Below are 25,355 nucleotides of genomic sequence, written 5' to 3'. Positions count from 1 at the left end.
TAATTTTATAAATTATATTCCAAATGACCGTTATTGATGTGCTTAAAGCTGTCTCGGCTATATTTATTGACTATATCAGTTTAAGTTGAGTCCACTGCTGGTATGTAGATATGCATTGAACACTGCCAAGTTTGCTTGTCACTGCATCAAGTCAGCTTTTCACCTGTACAGAGACCTGCACCTAAAGATCAAACGGCTGTTCCATGACTATGCCAGATATAGTACTTCAAGCATGCGACTCTGCTAAGCTTCTTTTTAATAGCATATTTATACATAGTGATCCGTGTACCTGTAAAAAAAAAAAAAATGCTAAGAATACAGCCTTCAAATCAAGGGTTCACTTCTGCTTGAAAATCCAGATCGTCTGCTGAAGCTTTTGTCTGTACACATACATTTGTGCAAGCATGCATGCAAAGTAGTTGAATAAAGAGTTCCTATAAATCTGGACCCTGTGTTATAATATGGAGGCTGCACAGTGTAATGCAAAGGTGAGAAAAAGTGCAACAAAGGTTAACAACACTGCAGCTGTGTTGACCGACAGGTTGATATGAAATTGTCTTCTGGTGACAGAAACATTTCCTTTCATTACCTTAAAAACCCCCATAGAGGCATTACGTAATGTGTGGGTATACATATATTCCTTATACATCAGTTAAGGATCATGGAGCGCAAGTTCTGGCATAAGACATGAGTGGTATTAGTGCTGTACTCTCTGGTAAACCAGTGCTCATCTTTTTGTGCTGCAGGTTTGTTTAGGGAGTAAACAACAGAAACTGCACATCTAGAAGATGTGAGTGCTGCGCATAAAATTCATTTTGAGGCCACTATTGCCACAATAAAGGGGCAAGGACCCCAGAAGAGAGATCTTTGAGTAAATGTTTTCTCTTTCATTAAGCCATGCTGACAGTGGAATCAGTATCGTGTTCATGGGCTATGGAAGAAAAATTTTGTATGACGAGCATGATACAACTGTCTAGTGAGAGACACAGAAAGAAAGGAAGGCACAAATATGGCGCAAGACCACAATGAGAAGATTCACGAACAAGAAAATGTGTAAATGTGGCAAGGCAGTGTTTAACATGGCCTTTGGCAAGTGCATACGTTCCTCCAGCTGTGCTTTGGAGACAGCAGCTGGTGGAATAGAAGATTGGACCTGGAGAGAACTCAGCGACAACACTTTGCCTCAGTGTCTTGTGCCATGACGGCCAACTAAGGTTTTGATTCATCACCACTCACCGTGCCCCATCCGGCACTATGATGCCCACCCATTCATCTTGTTCTGCCTTACACTACCGTAGTCACCTGACAACCAGATTTGTTATGTGCCATAGTGGTGGTCTTAATACCACGGCACATCAGTGTCAACGTCTAAACCATCAGGATTTTTCAAGACGAGTAGGACTGTATATATTGTATAGCAGTTTTTGTTCATTGAATGTCAATAGCACATTTGAGTGTTTGTTTTCTGTGGTTGTTCTGTGTTATTCAGTTTTACTTCTTGTATTATAAATGTGTGCTGTACATGCAACATGCCTCTGTCTGTCTCCTGTATTCTGGAATCTGACATTTGGCAAGCCTCTTAGAATTCTCTTCTGGCCCAGTTGTGGTTTGTAACATGCTGGAGATATATTTGTGCAGCATAGTGTATATACTCATGTAAGGGCCGCACTTTTTTTCTAGAATCATGGCTGGGTGTGGCCCTCATATGAATCAGGCCGATGACAGCGCGCTAAAGGTTCATACTGCATTCACAACTTTAGCAGAGGGTAAGAGACGCGCAAATGACAACCTTGCAGTAAACGACCCGAGATGCTAGCCCATCTTCCCTGACCAGTGCTGACCCTAGAGGCGAAATGCCACCAATCTGACTGGAAACCACGGAGTAAGACATATAGGAGGTGAAACTCCCGTCAGCGCGAGCGAGCGCGTGCGACCAGATAAAATCACAATTGTTGTATGCGCCGATGGGGCCATATACAGTGGCGGCGCCATGCGGCACGTCGTAGAAGCCGCAGCGAAAAAAAAAAATGCAACGCCCGGGCAGGCGGCTCCGGTTACTCCGGCGTGCTCTCAACGGCGGTAATTTCTTTCCAGGCCGCCAGGCGCCGCCAGCACGATAACGGCTCCGCGAGCTTGTGACCTTTTCTGGTTGCCGCAAACAGCGGAGTTTCCACTCCTAAATATTTCTTGCTCCGTGCTAGAAACACTGCCAACACAGCTGAGATGATGCGCCACACACAAAAATATATAGCATGGTGCCACCGGCTTCAGTGGCGTAGACTGATCAGCAGCTAGCATCGTCTAGCAGCAATGGAACTAACTTCGCTTTCCAGCGGGATGTTTTGATTTTCTTTTTCCAAATTTTTGCCCTCCAAAGTGGGGGTGTAGCCCTTACACGAGTATATACGATATGGCTACTGTCGGAGGAACTGTGGGGTCGCAGCGGAGCGGCAGAACAAGAGGACCAACAAAGCGGGCTTTTAGAACCGAACTGCTCATGTCGTGCTTGTGCATTGAGCTCGTGCCGCCCATCTTTATTTGTCTTTTGCAGCCAGTACCAAGATGCCGGCTGAGAGCGCCAACCTTAGGGTTCTTGCGTTGTGGTGTCGGTGGGTGCTACAGGGCCCCCAGCCCAGACAGAACAGCGAAATGTATGCTAGAGATGGGGCTATTGTGGTGATATGCAGATCAGCGCGACCTTTACAATGAATTGACTTGTGTAATGAATTATTTCGGAGGCCCGAAGCACTTCAGTATGAAGGCATTCGACTGAGGGAGCTGCCGTGGTGGGTGCCTGCTGCTTTTGATTGCTCGTGCCTTATGCCTTTTCTTGTTTACACCTGATCTAGCAACTAGAAAATGTATCATACATTCACAGTTTGGTGATGTACTTAACATTGGTGCCAAAAGTGTGTGCTTTCCAGGAATGCTTGAACTGGTATGAAAGAAGAGTAACTTTATTGGGTCATCTTTTGTGTTCTTGACTGTGAACGTTGGTGCTGAGAGATTGTATGAAATCGTATCAATGAGGTGCTGCTATAGTCATACTGTCAGTTAAGGTTGAGCATAAGAATGACTTGTCGGGAACTCGACCAGTGACTTCGGTACCGTGCCTTAGCTAAAAATTACTTAATTAAGCAGTAGTTCGTGCTGTCTGGTAAGAGTCGTTGGAAAACCTGTTCGGTGTATTTTATGACATTAACCGAGTTTTCCGGGTTGTTTCACGACTATGGAATACCGAATATTGATGAGTGCAACTTTCGCATATCAGTAGAGTGTTTCAGTGTCATGTTCACTTGATAGAGTATTAAAGATTGTTCTTGGGGTATGTGTAGTCGCTTGTCTGAGCTTAGCTGTGTGAAGGGTGTTTGTTCATTGTACATTGGATTGGATAAGTGCTAGTACGAAATAGGACAGCTGTGTGCAGTAAGAGCAGTTTTGTAGGGACATTCTGCAGTATTAAATTTAAAAAAAACTCTTAAAAGGGGGTCTGTTGTCACGTACACATATGCTGCGGTAGAAGAGTGTGAGGGGCAAAGAAGTGTCCAGTAAGGCGCACCGAAAAAGAGGAAGGCGGAGATGTGGTGCGAGACTTCAAGGAGAAGAGATGATTCGAATAAGAATGTGGTGAAGTGGGAAGGCAGTGCCATGATATAGCTTTCACTGAGTGTGATCATGTCCCCAGCTGTGCACTAGAGACAGCAGTGGGTGGCGTACAGGACTTCGCCTGGAGAAAGGACCCACTGGCAACACACTGGTTTGCCATCTTCTTAACATAGCAGTACCCACCCTTGTTCTCGCTGCCAATCCCAACCCTGTCATTTTGCCATGGGAACCAGCCAAGTCTTTGACTTTTCACCACTTGCCTGGTCTTGTCCTGCGCTACAGTAGCCATCCACACATCTGGCTTCATCCTACACCACAGGAGTCACTTCATGGCCAGATCCATCTCGTACCATAGTGACAGTGTTGATACCGCGACATGTCAGCCACAACATCTAAACATTCGGGACTTTTAGGGATGAGTAGGATTGTATGTATTATATAGCAGTTTTGTGGTAGCTGATTGTTTGTAGCACATGCGATTGCTTGTTTTCCGTAATTGTTCTGTATAGATTGAATTTTACTTGTATTATTATAGTACGTGCAGTGTGTCTCAGTCTGTCTCCTGTCTGCCAGAATTCATGACATGCAGCCACAGTGGTTTATGCTGATCTAGGTTGCTGCGTTATCCTTTTGGCTAGGCCTTTAGCTTAACGGTGAGCTATGTGAGCTCTTGATTTTTCAGTTTCATGCTGTGGTAACACACCTCCTTCACAACATTGCTTCTTTGCTGTTGCATCTGTTCTGATTACATGCAAAGTAGGCTGCTGGAAGCAGATTAGTCTTGAAATATATTCTTGCTCCTCTTGCCCACCTACAAAATATGTAGGTGGCTGACATGTTACTAAGCTGACATGGATTTAATGGCGTAGTCATGAATTTTGTAGAAATATGGGCACAAATGTTTTTTTTTTATCAGTTTGACATAACATCAGTTTTTCTATGCTTCTTCGATGCACCAGATTTTCAGAAACTTAAGCCCCAATGAATATAATCCATGTAAAATAAGACATGAATGTAGTAGACAAAGTAAGGCTTTATGGAATATAGCATTACTATACATTGTATACATTATTAGTTAAGCCATTTTCATTTTCCAGCTCTTTATTGCTGAATCACTTTGTCATGGCAATGGATTAGGTGCACATTGCTGTGCCTATGGTTTGCTTTGCTGTTTTAACAGTACAGTATCATTTTGATCCATATTTTGAAATGCGAGAAGTTCACTTTATATATTTATCATTCTTGCACTATGTGTGACACACGCTAGTCTGTGCCGTATATACAGCAAGAATAATGAACGTACACAAACTAGCCTATTTCATCAATCTGTTAAATATATAATTATATACTTATATATTTGTATATTATATTTCTTTTGTAGATCCTGTTACATACTTCATTCCTGCCAGTATTGTGACAATTTCTACTACTGTGAATGAGAGCAGCAAGGGATCTAGAACATTCACTGGCATGTTCCATGAAGGTAAGAGCTACCATAACAGTAAATTAATAATGGGATTGACCTGTTTCTGTGTTGCTAGTGCGAAAGAGCAGGCGTTGTGTACAGGAACAACTTGAAAACTGTGGTTAGTCTGCTGTATTGTTCACATACCAGCAAGGTGAAATGTTGATTGTATCAAAATGGGTTCATCACCGCCAGTATAGGTGGAAGTGTCTCTGGAGTGCATGTGCTAGAAAATTGTGCATGGAGACTGAATTTTTCAGTACAGCAATGACAGTTTTTTAAATATTTTGTAAAACAGGATAATTTTCTCTGGCTTTGGAAGTGAAGCTATGGAACTGAAACACTTGTGTTCCACTACTGCTAAATCAGGGTGTCTACCAACTGGGAAGACTGGCAATTCTCAGGGAATTTGAACAGTCTGGAAATACTCAGGGAAAACTCGGGGAATTTGTGCTTCTATCAGGGAAAATTAGCTGTAACTTTATTGAAAGGGAACGAAAGTCATGTTAATGATGGCTCTAGTAACAGAGGAATTGCAACGAATTGTCATTGACGCCGTGTCATCGGCACGATGTATTCCCAGAGCAGTTAACGACAGATTTTCCAGACGCCCGATTTTTCGGACATGCCCGATAATTCACACAGCTTTGCGGCTCCACCACGTACTCTATATAGTCAATGTATATTGCCCTGACTGCAGGTCTGAAATGGCAGTAATCAAAGCCACCACTGGCACCATTTTATTATTTCGCCGCCTCGAAACGGCACTCGCACGCAGATAACCATAACCATAACTGGCAGCCATAACCACCACCGCGGCAACGTTAGGCCTAGCTGCTTCTACGTTCGCTATTAAGCTTCTTGCCGTCCAGTGCCGTGTTTTTCATTGAAAGAATTCACCGCTGTTGGCAATGGAACCGACTCCGCCTTTGTAATCCTCGCGGTTGGCTTCGAAGCTCGCAGAGCACAGCACGCAGACCACAGCGCGTTGTGTAACGCCAGTCTCCGAAAGTTAGCTTCGCCTCAGCATAGAAGTGTTGTGCGGCGAAGCATAACATGCATGAGAAGGGGCAATTGTCACGGTACACGGTATGTATTCCTTAATTAAGCACGCGTGCACCTTGGGTCTCCTGTCCCAGTACGAGCACCGATATGTCTAGTACGTGTACTGGCAGGCCCTAAGAGCTTTTTTGGACGTGCCTGTGGCAATATCTTAGCCCTTAAGGGCAGGTAAAGAGATGCATTCATTTTTTTTTGAGACTGCCCGATTTTCGGAAGTTTTTGTGGCCCCTAGGGAGTCTGAAAACTCACGATGTTGACTGCACAACTGACCAAGAAAATGCTTCAAATGATCCATGGGGTGAAAGTGTGGCAGAAGGAGGATGAGAACAGAAAGGACCGACGCACTGAGGAATTAACGAGAAAGGAAGCGTGCCACCGCCTCTTTGAAGGAGCTTGAGCTCAAAAAGAAAGTGTTGGCTGACGTCGAGATGCAGGCATCCCTCATCCAAACCAAATTAACTCTTTAAAGCAGCGAAACCCAACACTGAGATTTTGTGTACAGGCTGAGAGTATGTCAGGACAGTTGGAATTGACTTCCCAGCTGCTGAGAGAGAATCTTAGTTCTAACAAAGTTCAGGCCTCATACCAATGAGTTTGCTATCAGTTGATAGAAATAGCTCATATTCAAAAATATTTACTTATGTATGTGTCTCCTTTTCATTCGGATTTGAAAATGTTTGACTCAATTTCTAATGGGCATTACCATTTTTTTCGCTGTGCATTTTACTAACACCTTCCTTCTGTTTTCTTTTTAAATAAAATAGATATTACTCCTTACTATTCAAACTGGATTAAGACATTTTTTGTTTCAACATGCTTACTAGAGAGTGACAGCATCGAGCAAGATGGTGTCAGCCTGTCTTGACATATAACAAAGTTCTGGCTCATTCAGGGAATTTAGCAAAAGTGCTCAGGGAAAACCTGGAAAACTCAGGGAATTTGGAAATGTCAGCTTGGTAGACACCCTGGTTCGGGCCTTATGCCAATGAGCTTGCTATCAGTTGATAAATGTAGCTCATATTCGAAAATATTTACCTCTGTCTGCATCTCTTTTTAGTCGTTTTTGAAAATGCTCGACTCAATTTACAATGGCCTTTACCATTTTTTTCGAAAATATTTTATTTGCTGTGCATTTTAGTGACTCCTCCCTTTTATATTCTTTTTGAAGAAGCAGTACGCCTTGCTATTCAAACTGGATTAAGTCATTTTTTAACATGCTTACTTTATAGTGACAACATCAAGCGACATGGTGTCAGCACGTCTTGACATAAAACAAAGTTCTCTGTCACTGAGGGAATTTTGCAAAGACATTCAGGGAAAACCTGGAAAACTCGGGGAATTTGGAAATGTCAACTTGGTAGACGCTCTGGATAAACACAAGAGGCTGCTGTATTTAATATTGTTTTTGCTAATTTTTAACACTCATTTGTGACACAAAGTTCACTTGTCTCATTTGATAATGTGCACTCATTCTGCAAGAGTAAAATATGCTGAAGTTGTACCCTGTAATTATTTAATTGGAAAGCTCACAGATTCTTTTCTATAACAAGGATTTTTGCACAAATAAACAACACGTGTCGAGGCTCGCATTTTTTGCTTTTTGAGTAGAGCCGTTTCGATTAGAGAAAATGTGATTGAATAATTCATTATATTAGGCTTTGAGGTTTTAACCTCATTTTTTTTTCTTTACCATATCAAATATGAAATATTGACCTCACTGATTTTATTTCTAGGTTGCAATGCCAATATATCGTCAAGCACCCCTGTCTTCCGTTTCCCTCCTTATGTCAATGGCAGTGGGGTTGTGGTATGCCACATCACAATCCATGCTTCAGATTCGAAAGAACATAATGTATATGCATCGCTGGACTCTGTCAACCTCAAGGGAAGGAGCACCATCAACATAACTGGGAAACCAGCTATGTTTCCTGCAATTTTGAAAGGTATATCTATAGAAAAATTGCAAGTGCATTGCATGTTAGTCATGTACAGTAGATTACTATAATATGGTTCTCTGTTTTCGGTTAAAGCCACTAGAAAGTGCCTAGAAGCAGCAGCTGATGAAATTATTGCAAATATGGATTTATGTGGCAAAATACTGATTTCGATAACCAGACTGGCAAAGCCATTTTTTCAATAATTTGGCCTAATTTCATGAACAACTGTGAGTAAACCTGTGCATGGTTAAAATTTAAAGCTTTGTTTTAGTGACATTACATTGCTGCACAGTAGGTTGTCAAGTGATAAAATTAAAAAGGAGTGCAAGTTTCACTCCTTTGTTAATTGCATACTGTGAGGCTGTTCATTGCTACTTGCACAAGGTCTTTGATAATGGGTATGTATACCTATGGGTAAAATATATCATGCAAATGCTTTTAGGTGGGCACCCATGTTATACATTACCTTTGGCCTACAGAAAGTAAAGGCCAGTCAGGCATTTTCTGTAATGTCTGGCTGGTTTGTACATTTTTGGAATGTGCATGCATGTTCCTGTGTGTTGATGATGCCAATAGGAAAATATTGGAAGAATGTATTGAAAGTTGAGGGATATTGTGTTGGTTTTTTTGCTCAGAAGAGCATGAAAAGACTGGATGTTTTAATACTACTGCAGTTCATTTCTTGTTCTGTGGGCTCTTTTCGATATGCAAACTTGAATCTTACTATAAAATTCACCGACGATTAAGATACTCCCTAATGCAAAATTTGAGCGCAGCTAGCTCTACCTGTTTTCATTTTGCTATGTATTGAGGCAAAGGAACTGAGAAACACATGTAGCAGAGTCGCCAATCATCGAAAATTTGATCTGGGGGTAAATTACATCAGCTTTAATACATGACTTGTGAAAGGTCCCAGTGTAATCAATGGTGCTGCGTGGCTTCCATAAAGTACTACACAATTCGCATTGCACATACGATCAGATTACAAAACAATCACAAACCATGACAATCGAAATAAGCGTGAATGAGACCAAGCTAATTAAACAAGCGTGAGTGACAGCTAGTACAAAACGATTGGTCGGGCTGAAACTAGATAAAAGTACGCATTGAGCAATTAGGTGGGTCCGCATGACACCAGTTTCCTGTGCACACATCACTGGGCCTCTTAGATTCTCAGAGTTCTGGCAGCCCGCTTGCAGCTTATGGCAGCCAGCTAGTTCCTGTCCTGATAGGAAGTCACGTGGGCTGGCATCCCAAGACAACCCGGACGTGCCCAAAGTTTGCAAAATCGAACGGCGGGACAGCTGGCCAAATGTAAACAAGCTACCAGCATGGCAGCGCCCAGGGAGGCCGGCGCATGCCTGGCGTAATTGGCCCATTTATGTGTTGCCAGCTTGTAAATATATAGTTGCATTCAGGGATTTGATAACTTTCACGCAATTTCGCGTGACTCTGCACAGGACGCGCACTGGGCCATCCTCACCTTGTGCTGCACAACAGATGGCCTCTGACGCGTCCAATGACAGGACGCGAAATCGTGCGTAAGTGATTGTATCCTCGAAAGCGATAGCTCGAGGATCCCCGCTCGCAGCGATGATGTCGCCCACCGGCGACATTGATGAGTTGACGTTGTGTCATCACTTCACAAGACATGAAAAAGCAGGATACAGTAGAACCCCGCTGTTACGTTCCTGACTGCTGCGTTTTCCCTGCTGCTACGTCGTTTTCATCCGGTCCCGGCATAGCTTCCATAAGATCCAATGATCCTATGGATCCATAGGATCCAATACTGTTACGTAGTAGCTGTGAAAACGTTTCCGCATGATGTGTCGCAACCCGAACCCGCCTGGGCTAAAGTAGGCAACGCGCTCCAACCGCCATTTTGGCTTTCGACGAGTTTTGACCGGGCTTGGCTGGGCTTGGCTATGGAATTGGCTGCAAGAAGCCGCACGCCTGTTCGAGAGGCCGCCACTAGGAAGCCATTCGTGAAAAATACTCTCACTATCATCACTGTGATTATGGTCACCGCATGGTTTGTTGGACAGGTCGACTCACGGAGGAAGGAAACTCAGGAGAGGCCCTGACGTCACTCTTTGTGAAGCTATAGCTAAAGGGAACCCGGAAGTTGGCGTTGCTCCGCCTATCGGGCCAGCTCTCTTCTCTTGTTTACATTTCTCGTGAAACTACGCCGCGCTGCACGCAACCGGGCTGCTCAGACGCGCGCGCTCCGCAGCAATACTAAAGAATCCTTAGCATGATTACGCCAAAGAGGGCAAAATTTCCCGCGGATATTCCTTCGTCCGTTGCCATTGCTGTGGCGCGGTGACGACGAGGAGCACGAGCCGCATGATGCCGGGGAGTTGCCAAATCCTAGCATTGGAGAAGCCGTCGCGGCTCTGGACCTCCTCCGCAGGTACGTCGCACCTCACAGCGACGCTGACAGCAATGCGGCTTTCCAGGCTATTGAGAAACGTGTGGTGATTTCTAGCGAGCGGAACAAACGGCAAGCCATCATTCTAGACTTTTTTAAGTTCTAAGCGCACTCTGTGGAAATAAATTGTCTATAGTTGAAGCTGCACTTTTTTCATTCATTTTCGGAGCTTTCCTCACTGTTGCGTTTTCCCGGCTGTTACGTTTTTTTTTCCTCGGTCCGGTGAAAAACGTATGAACGGGGTTCCACTGTATTGGGTACGTCTTATATGCACAAAATTTTGTGCCGACCGGCTTGGGATTCGGTTTCAGAAAGTTTGTCGTGGCTGATGGTGTTTTTCATTTTGACCCTAAGGAGCTGGGGACGTGGCTGGCGCATGAAAATGCATGCCGCGTGTGACCAGCGAAAAGTTTCACACAAGAAACAACATTGGTCGCGATCATGAGAGCAATAAGCCAATGTACGTGTGTCTAATGTATGTTTGCCTTTTGCTCAACCAGTGCATTCTCACATCAACAGCCCGCAGTTCGGACGCATATCAGTTTTGAGCTGCCACCCAAGCATACGACGAAGAGACGGAGCGAACACGGGCTAGCGGCAACGCCTTCGCTAACTGCAGAAAAAGAAGACATCTCCGCATACATATGCGAGATATGTGAAAAGGAACACCACCAGAGAAAAACAAACCGAAAATGTACCGCAGTATGTGGTAATGAGCGTCTACAACTTGCGGGGTACACGATTCAGATAACATGCACACATGAGAGTGCGGTTCGACGGGTAGCCAGAAGTGGAAAATCGAAGAAACCCACTGAAGGGGCCACTTTCATTGGTCTCCGCCGCTCGTGGCTCGCGTCTTTCATCTTTCGCTTTGCTGATTCGCTTGGCTAAGCATCTGACGCTCACTGCAGGAACGGGCGTCTGAGAGCTGCCTTCTAAAACAAAAAGGTACTGCTTTGTTTTTTTTATTCTTCATGTCCCTTATTTTCGCACTGTTCCGAGAATCAGTGAATGTGTTTGGTCTGTAGAAGATGCAAGTGAACATATTAGATGAAAATTGTATGCAAATTGAGGGAAGAACCTTCTTTGTGCCTGTAGGCCTCCTGCAGTTAACGATGGGGTGTTGCGGCGCTGCTCGCAGCAGCAACGCCCGTCTGGGGTTTCCTCAGTTCATACGAATGCATCGGACCAAGATGGTTCTAATATAATTTTTATTTCCGCCGTGCAGTGTACACTTTGTGAAATAGTACCTCGTACATCTTAGAAGCACACTTAAAGCAGGGCCACAGTATTTCAAACCAGGTATATTTTTTAAACACAGGTCTGGTGGCAGAAGCAATAGTAATTTTAATACGCCGAGAACATGCGTAGCATAGACTACAACTCCACTTTCCTGGTCATGGGGAGGTAGTGGCCAAATACTGCACCAGGGAGGCCAATTCCTGTTATGGTGAGGGAATCTCTTTATTGAAGCTTAATGACCCATACTAATTTGGTTGCACCTGGACTACTATAGCCTTCTGCTGCATGCCACTGCTTCAGTCACATAGCTTGAAATGGTACACTTCCAATGGGTTATTAAACCATGCTGCTGGCCATAATGATGTTTGAACCCCACCTACTCGTGCTTCGACAAGCCACTTGGATGACACTTAATTTAGGCAAGTGGGTAGTGAGTGACACGTGCATTAGTGGCCATCAAAAGAAGTTATAAGAGGCAACAAGGAAAATCAAAAGCGTCTCCATGTTAGTGAAAGGCTATTTTCCAGCAGCGGCTGAAAATATGCCGGAATGGGTCTCCACGCTCACCCAAGGGCCGTGAGCCACGTATGCGTGGGGATGTATCCAGCTGCTTACTGGCGTATCTAGCTGCCACAGGCACCGATGATGCCTTTTTCAGATGCAATCGCTAACGAATCAGGAATGCTATGCCACCTAGTAGCTACAGCAAATGCGCCTGTCAACTAGAGCTGGTGCCATCAGTTAGAGACGTGGTTTGTACACTTTGCGCAGGGGAACAACCACGTAGAAATGAGTACCAGAACAAGTCATGCACCATATCGAGGACAAAACCATCGGGCGTGACACAAAGAGATTCCATATGAAGTCCAAATGCGATAAGATTGCGCCCAGTGCGCCATGTGCTGTTGGTACGAGGAAAGGCTTGTGAGGGTGAGCAGAAAAGGAGGGTGGCTTGATGTGCCATGTTCCCAGCCATGCCCGATGTTAGTGGTCGCGTTATAAAAACTACCCTAGCTGTAGGGAGGTGAGCGCATGATAAAGTAATCAAGCGTGCACTAGGTGGGGAGGGGCAGGTGAGCGCATGTCTCGTCTTCTACCCCGGCTATGACTGCACATGTCTGCTTGTGCAGCTGAATGCGTATACAGGCCATGCGTCATATTTTCAAGGTAACTTGCCATGGATGCTAAGGTTGAGTGATCTGAGAAGGCTAGTCACTTGACGTGCTCTGTCTTCCTGCATGCCTGGTGTTCGAAGCATTTGCTCCCCATGACCGGCATTCTTCATCATGCAAGCGTTGGGACAGCAAGTGTTCGTGGTCATTTAGTGAGTTCTGTTCGTGCTTGCCTGTGCATCCGTGACACCATGCGCATCAATTTAATTAGTAAGTGAATGTTTACTGCAATTTATACGGCCAATAAAACTATGAACCTTACTTGGTGTAGCTGTCTACTGTTGCAAACAGTCTCAGCAGTAGTAGGTGGAAGCGCTTCAACGACCTGGTCGAACATGGTCAACTGCGAACCGAGGTGGTGGTGACGGAACACGGATTCGATGTTAAGAAATGAGAGTTCGAGTCTGTCTGTCAGAACACTGGGGGGTTGAGAGCAGAGACCTGGATCATAGGGTAGTGGTGTTGACAGCAGTACTTGATCAAGAGAATCCGAAGCCATGACTGACTGTGCAGTAGGTGGACTGCGAAAACAGAGGGGCTCAAGCTCCTTGCAGAGGTAGGCCCAGCGAAGCAGTTGATGCACCCGGAGCTGAGGGCGATGACACGGAAGTTTGGAGTCGCCAATGTGGGGCGGAGGAGGAGCGTCGCTCTGGAAATTGCTTTTTTGATGTCTCTAAATGCGCAGTTAGCGCTGTCGTTCCAGGCCTTAGGTGTATTAGGTGTCTTGAGGCCCGAGAAAAGGTCGAGGGGAAGCTGCCGTATATTAGCGCAGCGAGGAATGAAGGTGAAAACGTTCTTTGATCCCATTGGATATCGAGTGGTAAGAGTGGTGATGTACTTGAAGCCGAGTAGCCAAGATAGATTGGCGAACAATGTTAAGTCGAATTAGTAACCACGGTCAGTTGCAATGGTGGAAGGGACTCTGTAGCGGCTAATCCAGAGCATGATGAGTGCTCGAGCTATCGACTTTGTCGTTATGTCCAGAAGGGGCATCGCTTCAGGCCATCTGGTGAATCTCAGTGTAGGTTAACAGGTAGCGATGGTTCCCGCAGGGAGGAAGGGGGCCAACAATATTGACGTGCAGATGGCCGAAGCAGGCGTCTGGCGACGGGAATGTGCCAAGAGGAGTTGCAGTGTGGCGATGCACTTCAGACCGTTGGCAGTTGAGGCATGCGCGTGACCAGCAACATATATGTTGATACTGGGGCACACATAACGAGAAGTGATGAGTCGCTGTGTTGCGCAAATGCCAGGATGAGTCAAAGAATAGAGGCCATCAAAGACGGCCCGGCGGTATGGGCGAGGCACGTAACGATGAGTACGTGAGGTTGACGTATCATAAACGAGGGGCACGTTGCAGTGAAGAAGCAAGATATCTTAAAACACCAGGCAAGTAATACTTGTGCAAGGCAGCTATAGCTCGGCGTAGACACTCTGGGTGGCAGCCATGGTCGTGAAGTCAATGACCAGTCAGCCATGGTCTGTTGCATGGATGGCAGCGTGAGAAAGTGCGTCGGTGATGGCATTGAATTTTCCACTGATGTGATGAATGTTGCTGGTGTATAAAAAATTAGGCAAGCTGTCTGATTTCGTAGGGTTTCTAGGAGGTGCTACTGGACGCTAGTGCAGAAATCAATGGTTTATGGTTGTTAAGGACATGGAAGGAGCGTCCCTCAAGAAACTGTTGAAAGTGCTTCACAGCCAAATAGATCGCGAGCAGCTTTTGACGGAACATGCTGTAGCAGCGCTCAAGTGGCACAAGCTTCTTCGAAAAGAAGGCGATGGGCTGCCAAGCACCATCAACGAAGTGCTGTAAGGCTGCGCTGAATGTCCAATGCGTCAACCATGACAGATGTACATTGCTATACATTGCTATACTTTGCTATTCCTGTCAATGCTTTACCTTTTGGGTGAAACTGCAACTTTTTTTCTTTTGCATCAAATTCAGTGCTCAGTCCAAGAATAGTTTTGAGACTGCAACCTGCTGTGGCTTTTTCAATGAAGTAGAAAACAGATGACCATAGTAGTACCATCACTTGCTGCCATCGTGAGCAGGACTCGAGCTTTGTCCTGGCCTCTTGGCCTAACAGCTGTCATACCTATGTTTTATTCATTTCTCTATCCGTTCCGCATGTGTCACTTGCCACATGCTTAATTTCTTTTTTGTAAATGATATATGCAAGAAATATATTTGAAACTTAGTTAATCTTTATGGGTGGCATTGTTGATGTGAAACGTTATGGACAACATTGAAATGGAAAAACAACATACAAGTCTGTAGAAATGGTTTGCTGTTTTACGGTATACAGCAAGCAGACATTTGTGAAGGGAAACCTGATTTCCTTGTGCGGATCTACTTGTGTTGATTGGATTTTAAATCCAGCTGCTGCATGTGTTTAAGGGGCTGGTGCAAAGAGCGTGAGCAGATTACAAGAGTGATATATCTCCATTTGAAAATCCCACAAAATTCTAGATTCTTAGAGCACGTTAGAACAGTTTGCTTACACAATATATGAATAATGTTTTGGTTTTGTTATACTTTATTTTCTTTGTGAGAATGGCCTAAGAATTATTGGGCTGCACAGCTGTTTTTAATTTTAGGGTAAAATTGAAAAGTGCAGGCATTGCTCAGTGTAAAGTATACAAATTTTGGAATAGAAATTTATTTGCTAGGCTGCACTAAATAAATAAATGTTCTTTTTCTTCTGTTCTTCACTTCAAGTAGTTTAGTGGGAATTGAATAGTATATATAACTCACCCAAGAAAGTATACCTTCCAAGGCAATTTTTTTTGGCTAATACTTCATTGTGCATTAAGTGCTAAGCAGCTTTAACATTTTTGTCAGTTTGTTTTTCTTTCGTTTTTATTAATCCAATAAATTTTCATCACCCTCCATTCCACAGCTGGAGAATCGCCTCGGTTCGACTTCATCGCTGAATCTATCCAACTTGATCTCACCCTGGACCTGAGCATTGCGAACCAAAGTGGCACTGTCCTTCTCGACTCTGTTCACAAAAGTAAGCTATCCTTTACAATATTTTTACCATGTAGCTTGTCAATTTTGTAGCTGTGCTTCACAAAAGCAGAAGAGGCACTTTGTGCCTCTGTAGAGTGTTCTGCTACTGAGCATAAGGTCATCAGTTCAATTCATGACTATTGCAGCTCTATGCTTATGGTAATAGAAAGGAACAGCATCTTTTGCATTTATGTTTGCGCTGAAACATAGTTGACGTGAATGTTTTTTATCATTTGTTGTGCTGCTTCATAACTGAGTTTCAGGAATGGGAGTGGAAATAAATGAATGAAAAGGCAGTGCTTCCGACTGGAATGTAGGAGATAGCATATGCAAGATTTCATGCTGACAACTCCCAAGCACTACTTCCAGCACAACGATCAGTTGTATTACTCTTCAGTACTTGGTTTGTGCCAGTAGTGGTAGTACGGGGACAGAAGTATGGTCATCGTCCGGCTTGGAGCGCCGTGAGGGAAAGGGAAAATGGCATTCGGATTGAAATTTCAGACCTTTCCGCGGCGCGTATCGGTGTAATTCTTTGCCAACACTATCATTAGCACGCATTGTATGCTCTATGGTTGTCAGCTCAAAATGGCCAGACCTCTGAAGAGGGGCCCTTTAAATAAGTTGCTTGAGGCCGTAACCCATTACTACAAGCGTGCTTATGGGTGCTGGCTCAGAAGTTTCATAGTCGTCCGATTCTTCCGTATCGATCTCAGCCCACACTTCACAAACGATGCCCTCGTCCATGCACGGTTTCGCAATGTCGGCGTCTTCATCAGCAGAAATCATCCCAGCCCTGGCCCCCCGGGATGTTGGAGTTGATGACTTGCTGTCACAAATAACCGCTGTCAGACATCTTTAGAAGCATCACGCTTGGCATCAGCAGGGTGTCTACCAACAGGGAAAACTGGGAATTCTCAGGGATTTTGAGTAGTCTGGAAAAACTCAAGGAAACCTCAGGGAATTTTTGCCTCTATCAGGGAAAATTAGCTGTAATTTTATTGAAAGGGTCGAAAGTCGCGGTAATGCCGGCTTGAGTAACAGACAGGAATCGTAATGGATCGTCTTTGATGCCCTCTCATCGGCTGGATGAGTTGCCAGTGTACATTCAAACGACCGACTTTGCGGATTCCCAATAATTTGGACAGCTTTACGGCACCACCACATGCCCCGCACCCACGAAGCACAGAAGCAGCTATTTGATGTCTAAAAGATGTCTTTAACGACTAATTCAAAAGTCTAGTAGCTGTCTTGATCAAGACATTTTGTAGCCATGGACGGCTAGAAGTTCTTCAGTAAGCCCTGCTAAGGTTTCGCTAAACGTTGGCTAATGGACAGCTTGACAAGAACAATTGAAGACTTCTGTTAGACATTTCATCAAATTTTTGCAGCAGCTGTTACAGTAAAATGAGGTTTGCCCACAGTTACAATTTATTTTAAGCAAGGCACGAACTTCAGAAAAAAACTTTATCTTGTCGAACAGAGTGATGCACAGGTAGTTTTTCCAGATGTGAACCATGGGAACAGTGTAGTACAGCCTCATTGGTTGGTTAGTGCTTTCTACTTAGACCAATCAATTGAATGCTACCTGTCAGAATTATTTTACAAATAAAACAAGATCTGTATTGTATGCTGATATCATGCCAACGTTCGCCCATTGACCTCAACAAGAACATCTCTGCATGAAACACGTCATTATTGACAAAACTTCGCCCTTCTTGGTCTCTACCGAATTGAAATAGCCTCTAGCTGGGAAACATTTTATCAGTGATGCTGCAGTTCAGGCAAAAATTACATCCTGGTTTCAGCTGCAGGGGCAGAATAGCCTGACACCAGTAAACGAAACAGAATGCTGTGCTGCACTGAATTATTAAGAAATGAAGGATAGTTCACATCTGGAAAAACACTCTGCAACACTTTAACTGGCAATATAAATAAATTTTTTCCGATGTCCATGCCTCATTTAAAAGTAAATTGTAACTTCCTTTGTGGGTGCCCCTTGTAAAGTAACGCCACATGCTTGCACAGCATCCCGCAGAAATAATTGATAGTTCTTCAACATACCTCCCATTAGTGAATTCCTTGCACGTTGCATGTTACTGGAACTGAAAGGTAAATCATAATATGCTGTTATTTTTTAATACGCTGTATGATTAGCTTTTCATTCATCAAAGATGATTGATGAATGAATGAAGCTAAAATGCAGCAAGACATCTACTTCACACCATGTCACATAGTCATACTTTATTACCTAATAAATTAGAAGAGATGCAGAAAGCCTAATTAACAAGAGTGACATAGCAGCAAAGGTGATCATGCATCAATCTTGAAGATGATTTCCGCCGCTGCCAGTGCAGGCCAGCCTTCATAGGAGGGCACTGGCTGTCCACAAAAGCTTGCTGCCACAGGCGACGCGTGAAGGTTCTTGTGTCTTGACACAACAGTTCTTGTATGCACAGGCGATCAATATCTGCACAGAAGAGGCAAAAAAGGCAAGGGAGGAAATGAGAACGTGCAAATTGGAACTTCAGTTACCAATATCTGCTAAGAAGTGTGGCTCACATAAAAAATAATTTTAAACACTCCTTTCTCTTAAATAACGGTTATTTTAAGATATGTATGTGATGATGTTTAAAATTACTAGTTTATTTCCTGGCACATTGTTATTAAGTTGCAGAGCAGAGTCAGAGAAAGATAACATTCAAATTAATATATGATGTTTTGTGCCAAAAAAATGGCACTTATCAACTTGTCAAACAAGTCTAAGAAGCTTCCTGCAGAATATAATCAGTTTCAAACAGTAATGCACTCTGCAGGTAGATGGGTGTACTATCCTAATTAAAAAGGTAAATATTGTTTTATATTGTTAAACCAAACACAAGGTTGGCATTTTGCACTGTCTAGCTGTTGCCTTTTTTTTTTCCAAGCTTAAACATGACAGTACAGGGTAAGTAGGTAGCATGCAAAGGAGGACTGGTGATAAAGTAGTGTCCCAAAGCAACACTTCTAGGCTGGATCAATCACTTTTGTTGGTATATTTTCATGTGACCCTAATCGACTTGGGGCAATACCTCACACCAGCGACGCATCACCTTGGATGATACGTCATAAAAATTGAAAGTATCTCATGATGTAATCAAACGATAACGATGCCCACTGTCTTGGAAGTGTTAACAAGCTTGTCGCGCGAGAAAGTGCATAGTGATTCGTATAGTCGCGAATTCATCAGTGCATCTATAGTCTCAGGTAATTCTGAGAGTCTACGTTGACTCGCCATTGAGAAACCACTGCACACAAAAAGATGTAATATTCAAGTAATGGTCCATGTTGAATAATTGCCCACCTAGTGAAAAGTCACATGTGGCAGGCTAATAGGCCAGGGTAAATAAATTGCTAAATTCTGATAACACCTCCAATGATATTATTGAAATAGGTGACAAAAAGCAGCACAGGTAAAATTATAGTTATGACAAAATTTTAAAAGCACCTCTGCAAACTGCTGGAACCCTCAGCATCATGCCTGCCCTACATCCACATATGTTGCAGCACGATCTCTATCTCAGACACAAGCACCTCCATACATCATTGTGCGACCTCCTCACAATAAGGTTAAAAAACAGTCTGCACAAGCTGCCTGATGTGATTCATTTGGCAAGCACCAGCCAAATGGTGACGGTGGTAGAGCCAAATTGAAGTTCATTCTTGTGTGGAAGCCTCAGACCATGTTTTATCAATTCTAGCGGCAAAGCATACCTTTTGCAGCACACACATAAATCTTAAATTAGACTGCTTGCTGATTCTGTTCAGTAAATTCCTGTAAAGAAACTAAATCACACAGAAAACATTAAAAATACAGAACTAATCACGTACTGGCTTGAATACATTTGTGCATTAGGGAAGCAACATGTAATGTACACTGCTGTAACAAATTTTTGCTCAATTTCGAAATGCTGGTAAATGATGACACAACAGAGTTAATTTGTGAGTTCTTCCATAGCAGTGACTACCTACAGTTAAAGGGAAGCTGAAGAGTCTGTCAAATTCAATAAGACGCTCATATACGGATGTGGGAACCTTATAAACCATGTAGGTAAAATTAGTTTTTTTTTTTTTTTTTCAATTAAGAGCGACGCAATCGTCGGTTAAAATTGCGCTGTAGCTCCACCCCCCTGTCGAATGCCGCGCGCTGCTGCCGACGCTGACGATGCGAGCGGAGAGCGGAAACCGCGGTGTTGTGACGTCAACTCTAGTGTTGTGTTCCTGCGCAGTCTGCGCGACCATGCCTGACCGCGCTTTTTTCTGCGTGCATGCCATCGTAATCTGCTTCGATCGACCCTGCATTCCTTTGTTGGTGCGTCTGCGTGTATGTAGAGTGGTCTCACGTAGCCGATGGAATTCGCCGCCTTTTGTGACTTCAGTTACGAGTAGTGTGCGGATGGCGTACAGATGAAGGTCTAATGTCTAATGGCCTAATGTACTTTGTTTTATCAATATTTATGTGCCCGTGATAAAGAAGGAAAAGAAACTTCGAGGCAGCGATACGCCGTCCTGATATTAGAGTCGGGATATGTGCTTGTTTACGTAAAGCAGCGACGCTGTCGTACGGAGAGTATCTGGAATAAATGAAACGGAGCGCCATGCGCTGTATTCTATCAAGTTTACCAATGAGGTAAGACTGCTGCGGGGACCATACAATGCTGGCATACTCAAGTATTGGCTGAACGAGGGTTTTGTACGCAGTTAATTTGACATCGGATGGTGCTGTTGCCAATTTCCGACGTAAGAAATTGAGCTGCTGAAATGCCTTTGCACATGTGATGTCAATATGAGTGTCCCATTTGAGCGAGCTCGAGAATGTCACACCCAAATATTTTACAGTATCTGATCTTATTATAGCCGTGCCTCTTATGTTGTAAGTGAACATGTTAGGTACCTTTTTATGTGTAAAAGTGATGCATGCTGTTTTACTGATGTTGAACTTGATTCCCCACCTATCACACCAATTGGCAATGCTGTTTAGTGAGGTGTTTAGTTTAATTTGATCATCCACAGACCGAACAGTTGTGTAGACAACACAATCATCTGCAAAAAGACGTACGGTTACGTTAGGCTCAACACATGATGGGATGTCGTTGATATACACAAGAAAGAGCAATGGCCCCAGCACGGACCCCTGTGGTACACCAGAAAAGACTTCAAGGCTCTCTGACTCATTATTGTTTACTGATACATATTCTGATCTGAGTGCGAGGTAAGATGCTATCCACGCAACAGTGTTATAGATGCAATTCCAATAAGTTTAAGTTTTTCGATCAGTTCACAGTGAGGCACGCGATCGAAGGCTTTGGAGAAATCGGCGAATATGGCGTCTCCTTGTAGTCCGGAATTAATTATCTCTGCAAAGTCATGCGAAATTTCTAATAGCTGTGTCACTGTAGAAAGGCCCTTCCTGAAGCCACGCTGTTTAGGGTATATCAGGTTATTGTTTTCTAAGTAACTAATAATGGATTTGTTAATAATGTGCTCCATTAATTTGCAACAACAGCTTGTTAAAGAAATTGGTCGGTATGTGTCTATGTGCAACCTATTGCCACCTTTGTGAATCGGGATTACTTTTGCAACGAGCCAGTCTGAAGGTAATGCAGCTACTTGAAGAGGCGCCGTAAAAATCCTGTGTAAGAACGGAGCCAGTTGGCCAGCAAATCTTTTTAGAAACGTATTGGAAATATTATCGGGGCCGGGCGTTTTCTTTGTGTCAATGTTCAAGAGCAGGTTCAGTATACCTGGCTCAGCTATAACTACGTCAGGCATCGCTGAATCAGATGCAAACGAAACATCACTTGGACAGGGAGAGCGTGTGAACACGGATGGGAAATGGGCATTAAAAGCGTTAGCAATAGTGTGTGCATCATGGGTAGGAACACCTCCGATTTCGATTTGTACTATTGGGTTTTCAGGTTTTGACAGATAGCGCCAGAATTTGTGCGGCTGACTATGCATGAAGTTCGTCAAAGTATTCGAGAAAAAGTTATCTCTCGCCTTTTTTAATTCAAACTTCAACGCAGCCGAAAGATGCGCGATTTCCACTCGGTTATGTTTTTTCCTGCGCATTCTTCGCAATTTTCTTTTCAAGTGGGTGATACTGCGGGTAATCCAGGGTGTTTTCCTATTTGTTCGTTTACGTATTGTGGGGATAAAGTTTTCTTCACAATGTTTTATGGCACCCTTAAATTTCTCCCACAATCCGTTAACATCATATGAAGGCAGTAGTGTGAAATCCTCAAACACAGTTTCTAAATAATCTATGATGCTGACGTCATCTGCTCTTCTATAATCTTTAAAATCAGTGTAAGGATCTTGATGACCCGCCTGTGAGGTCAGCCCAGAAAAGGTCAACAAAATCATTTTGTGATCAGAAATACCATCTTCTATGCTGATTTCTGGTTTGAAAGTGTTCGAGACAAATGCCAGGTCTAGCACTGATGCGACGCCTCCCTGCTGCCTTGTTGGATGGTTAACTAGCTGCGATAATGAGAAGCTAAACATTATTTTCAGCAGTTGGTCACAGCTTTCCTTTTCCCTAGCCCCAAACGTTAGGTTATCCCAGTCTATTCCTGCCAGATTGAAATCGCCAGTTAATATCAGCTTGGTTCTGGCATTTACCTTGGTGTGGAGGAAATCGTGCAATTGCATCATGTATTCGACGGAAGCGTTAGGACGCCTGTACACACCACCTATCAGAACAGACATTCCGCACACGTTAACGGTACACCAGATGCTTTCATGACCAGGTATGCCCTCGTGTTTTCGAAATGAAACGCTTTTTTTTATTACTAGGGCTACGCCTCCACCGCGACCGTCACGTTCTGTGTGAAGGAGGCTGTAAGCCACTGGAGCTACTTCAGTCATGAATGTCGGGGTGCAGCCAGGTTTCGGTAATTACCATAATGTAAGGAGAGTACAACAAGACAATTTCTTCTAATTTTTCTCTTTTGTTCACAATGCTACGTGCATTAAGGCACAATAGTGTCAAGGGGCTTGTGTTTTGTGGTCATTTATCAGTTCCGGGTGGAGCAGCGTCATCGTCAACGTGTGTACGCTTAATCACAGTTCTTCTATTTTTCTCGCCGTCCCACGCGTACCAGCTGTTGCCAATCTTCATTTTATCAAACCGAAGGCTCACCTTTTCACCTTTCGTGCAATCAACCTTCGATGACTGCCACAATTTTTTTTGCACTTCCCGAACAGCTGGCGAAAAATTCTCAGAAATAGATATGGTATTGGTTTCCAGTTTGAAACAGTTACGAAGGACGGCAGCTTTTTCAGAGAAGTCATGTAGGGAGTAACGCCGAACTCCTCAGAAAAACGCAGTCTCTCTAAATTTTCCATTATCTCTTAATTTTCCATTACAGCACCAAACTACCTGGCACCGCGCTTCATGTGTAGTGGCAGCGGTCGGTCACTAGAGTTGACGTCACGAGGCGCCCGAGCAATCACAGGCCGAAATGAGACGCGCGAGCTGGGCGTGTCCGCTGCTGCACTTTTCGTCGAAATAAAATATATTTGCGCTTTCTTTCGCTCAATTTTATACGATATTCGAATTCGGAGGGTTGAAAACCATTATGTACACATGTTCACTCATTTTTTCTGGAAAACCTTTCAGCTTCCCTATTAAATTGTGTAAGGCTTAGGGAGGCTACCCTGGAGACTGAACTTTTTTATTTTTTAAGATATCCGTGTGAAACTTCCAGGGTACGTTCACACCACCGAATGATGAGGAACTGCATAGTTTCATCAAAATGTGTTAATTAGTTCCCGAGTTATTGAGGTTTAACTAGGTGGTTCATGTATATGTCTGAGGAAGAGCCTGGAAAAATGCCAGGACATTGTAGGAAGCTGAAATTTACTGTGCTGATCCCTTGATAGATAACTTAGGGGGCTAAAAACCCTTTTCTTTAATTTATGGTCCAAAAATTTTCGAATTTGATGTAGCCAGTAATGACCACATCCATCTTAAATTATTGCTTATTATAAATTAACTGCACCAGCTTTCAAAAAAAGAAGCTTGTTACCCCCTGGCAAGGTCATTCAGGAACAGAATTATAAAAAAAAAAAAATGGCACACAAATCTGAAGAGCGGTTCTTGAGATATTGCCTTCCCCAGCACCACTACTAAGGAAAAAATCCATTGACAGAAAACGGGCCTTATTGTTGAACCCGTGTTTTTTCTTTTTTATTAGACAGCTCCTGGGGAGCTTCTAATTAGCGCTTGTGGCTCCAGGCACACTCAATGTGTTGGAACTGTGCTGTCGTACAGTTCCGCCGATGAAAGCATCTACGTTGTCGGCAATCTCTCATAACTTGCTGCGGAAGATTGGAAGTTCAATGCTCGTACAAGTCGCATATCGCGCTTCCGCACACCGAACATCTGCACTGTCTTGGGCTTCGTTGCCGGCATCGCATGCAGCAAAGAACTAGCGAAAAAAAGAAGCTGAGAAAATAATCTAAAAGACGGCGCAAGGCCATGAGCATTTCGCAAGCAGGCGTCTGTTGAGGCTGACGGAGCTAGGCGCAATAACGACGTGAGTGCGTTGGGCGCGGCATCAAAGGGAGAAGCCGCCGCCCACGCAGCAGCCAATGGCAGGCGCGCTTTAGCCTGTGGGATTTGAACGTGCTGCTCCGGCCAATCAGCGCTCCGCATCGCATCGCAAGAAAACACTAGTAGCGCCTCAACCGTGTCGACGATGCCATTTTGCAAGGCGGCAAAACAGAGACAAAGAATTCACGGTCAAAACGACACCAAGATGATGCGGGCAGGCCGCATGGGCCGGAAATGGCACGCGCGTGAAGTTTGACTTCATTTCAGCATTTGCGCACGTATTGTAGGCCGCTGTGGCTTGAAAAGTAGAATTTTTTTGTTTTTACTTTGCGGTTGAATTAGGTGCTGATAATTACTGAACAGGTAGTTTATGAGACATACAACCCAAAAGATATTGTTTTTCAAAAATAGACTTTTTCGCGATTTTTCGGTTTCCGAGGGCCGCGTCCCCTCTTAAAGGGAAGCTGAAACACTTTTCAAAAAAAATTTGTTCCCTGCGGCATTCTACAGTTTTTAGTCCATTGAACACGAATATTTAGTTTAAAAAGGGCAGAAACAAACGCAGCCGGCTGTTTTTTTTTTTTTTGCAAGAAAACGCGCACCAGCGCCGCAGGGCATCGCGCCAACGCCGCTCTTGCCCGTTATTGGTCGGGACCGCTGTGACGTCATTCACGGGGATCACCGGTCGGCGCCACCGTTTCAGAGCGTAGTACGCTGTTCTGGTCTGGCTTCACAGATGAGTTGTAAGCATTATGGCATGTTCTCGCTGTCTCGAACCGCTTGTATTTTCGCCTTACATGTTCGAACCGACAACCGATACAGAAA

At 43.9% G+C, this 25,355-nt stretch overlaps 1 protein-coding gene across 1 annotated transcript in view; it reads left to right on the top strand.

Annotated features, from left to right (window-relative positions):
- Positions 1-25,355, top strand: part of LOC142589817 (uncharacterized) — a 228,045-nt gene that overhangs the window by 72,967 nt on the left and 129,723 nt on the right. The window contains exons 5-7 of the mRNA XM_075701397.1: positions 4,988-5,089; positions 7,867-8,076; positions 15,819-15,932. Coding sequence (XP_075557512.1) covers positions 4,988-5,089; positions 7,867-8,076; positions 15,819-15,932 — 426 coding nt within the window. The remainder of the gene's footprint in view (positions 1-4,987; positions 5,090-7,866; positions 8,077-15,818; positions 15,933-25,355) is intronic.

Source organism: Dermacentor variabilis, chromosome 1 (genome assembly GCF_050947875.1).
Source record: "Dermacentor variabilis isolate Ectoservices chromosome 1, ASM5094787v1, whole genome shotgun sequence".
Taxonomy (NCBI): domain Eukaryota; kingdom Metazoa; phylum Arthropoda; class Arachnida; order Ixodida; family Ixodidae; genus Dermacentor; species Dermacentor variabilis.
This window is presented reverse-complemented; position numbering and strand designations above follow the sequence as displayed.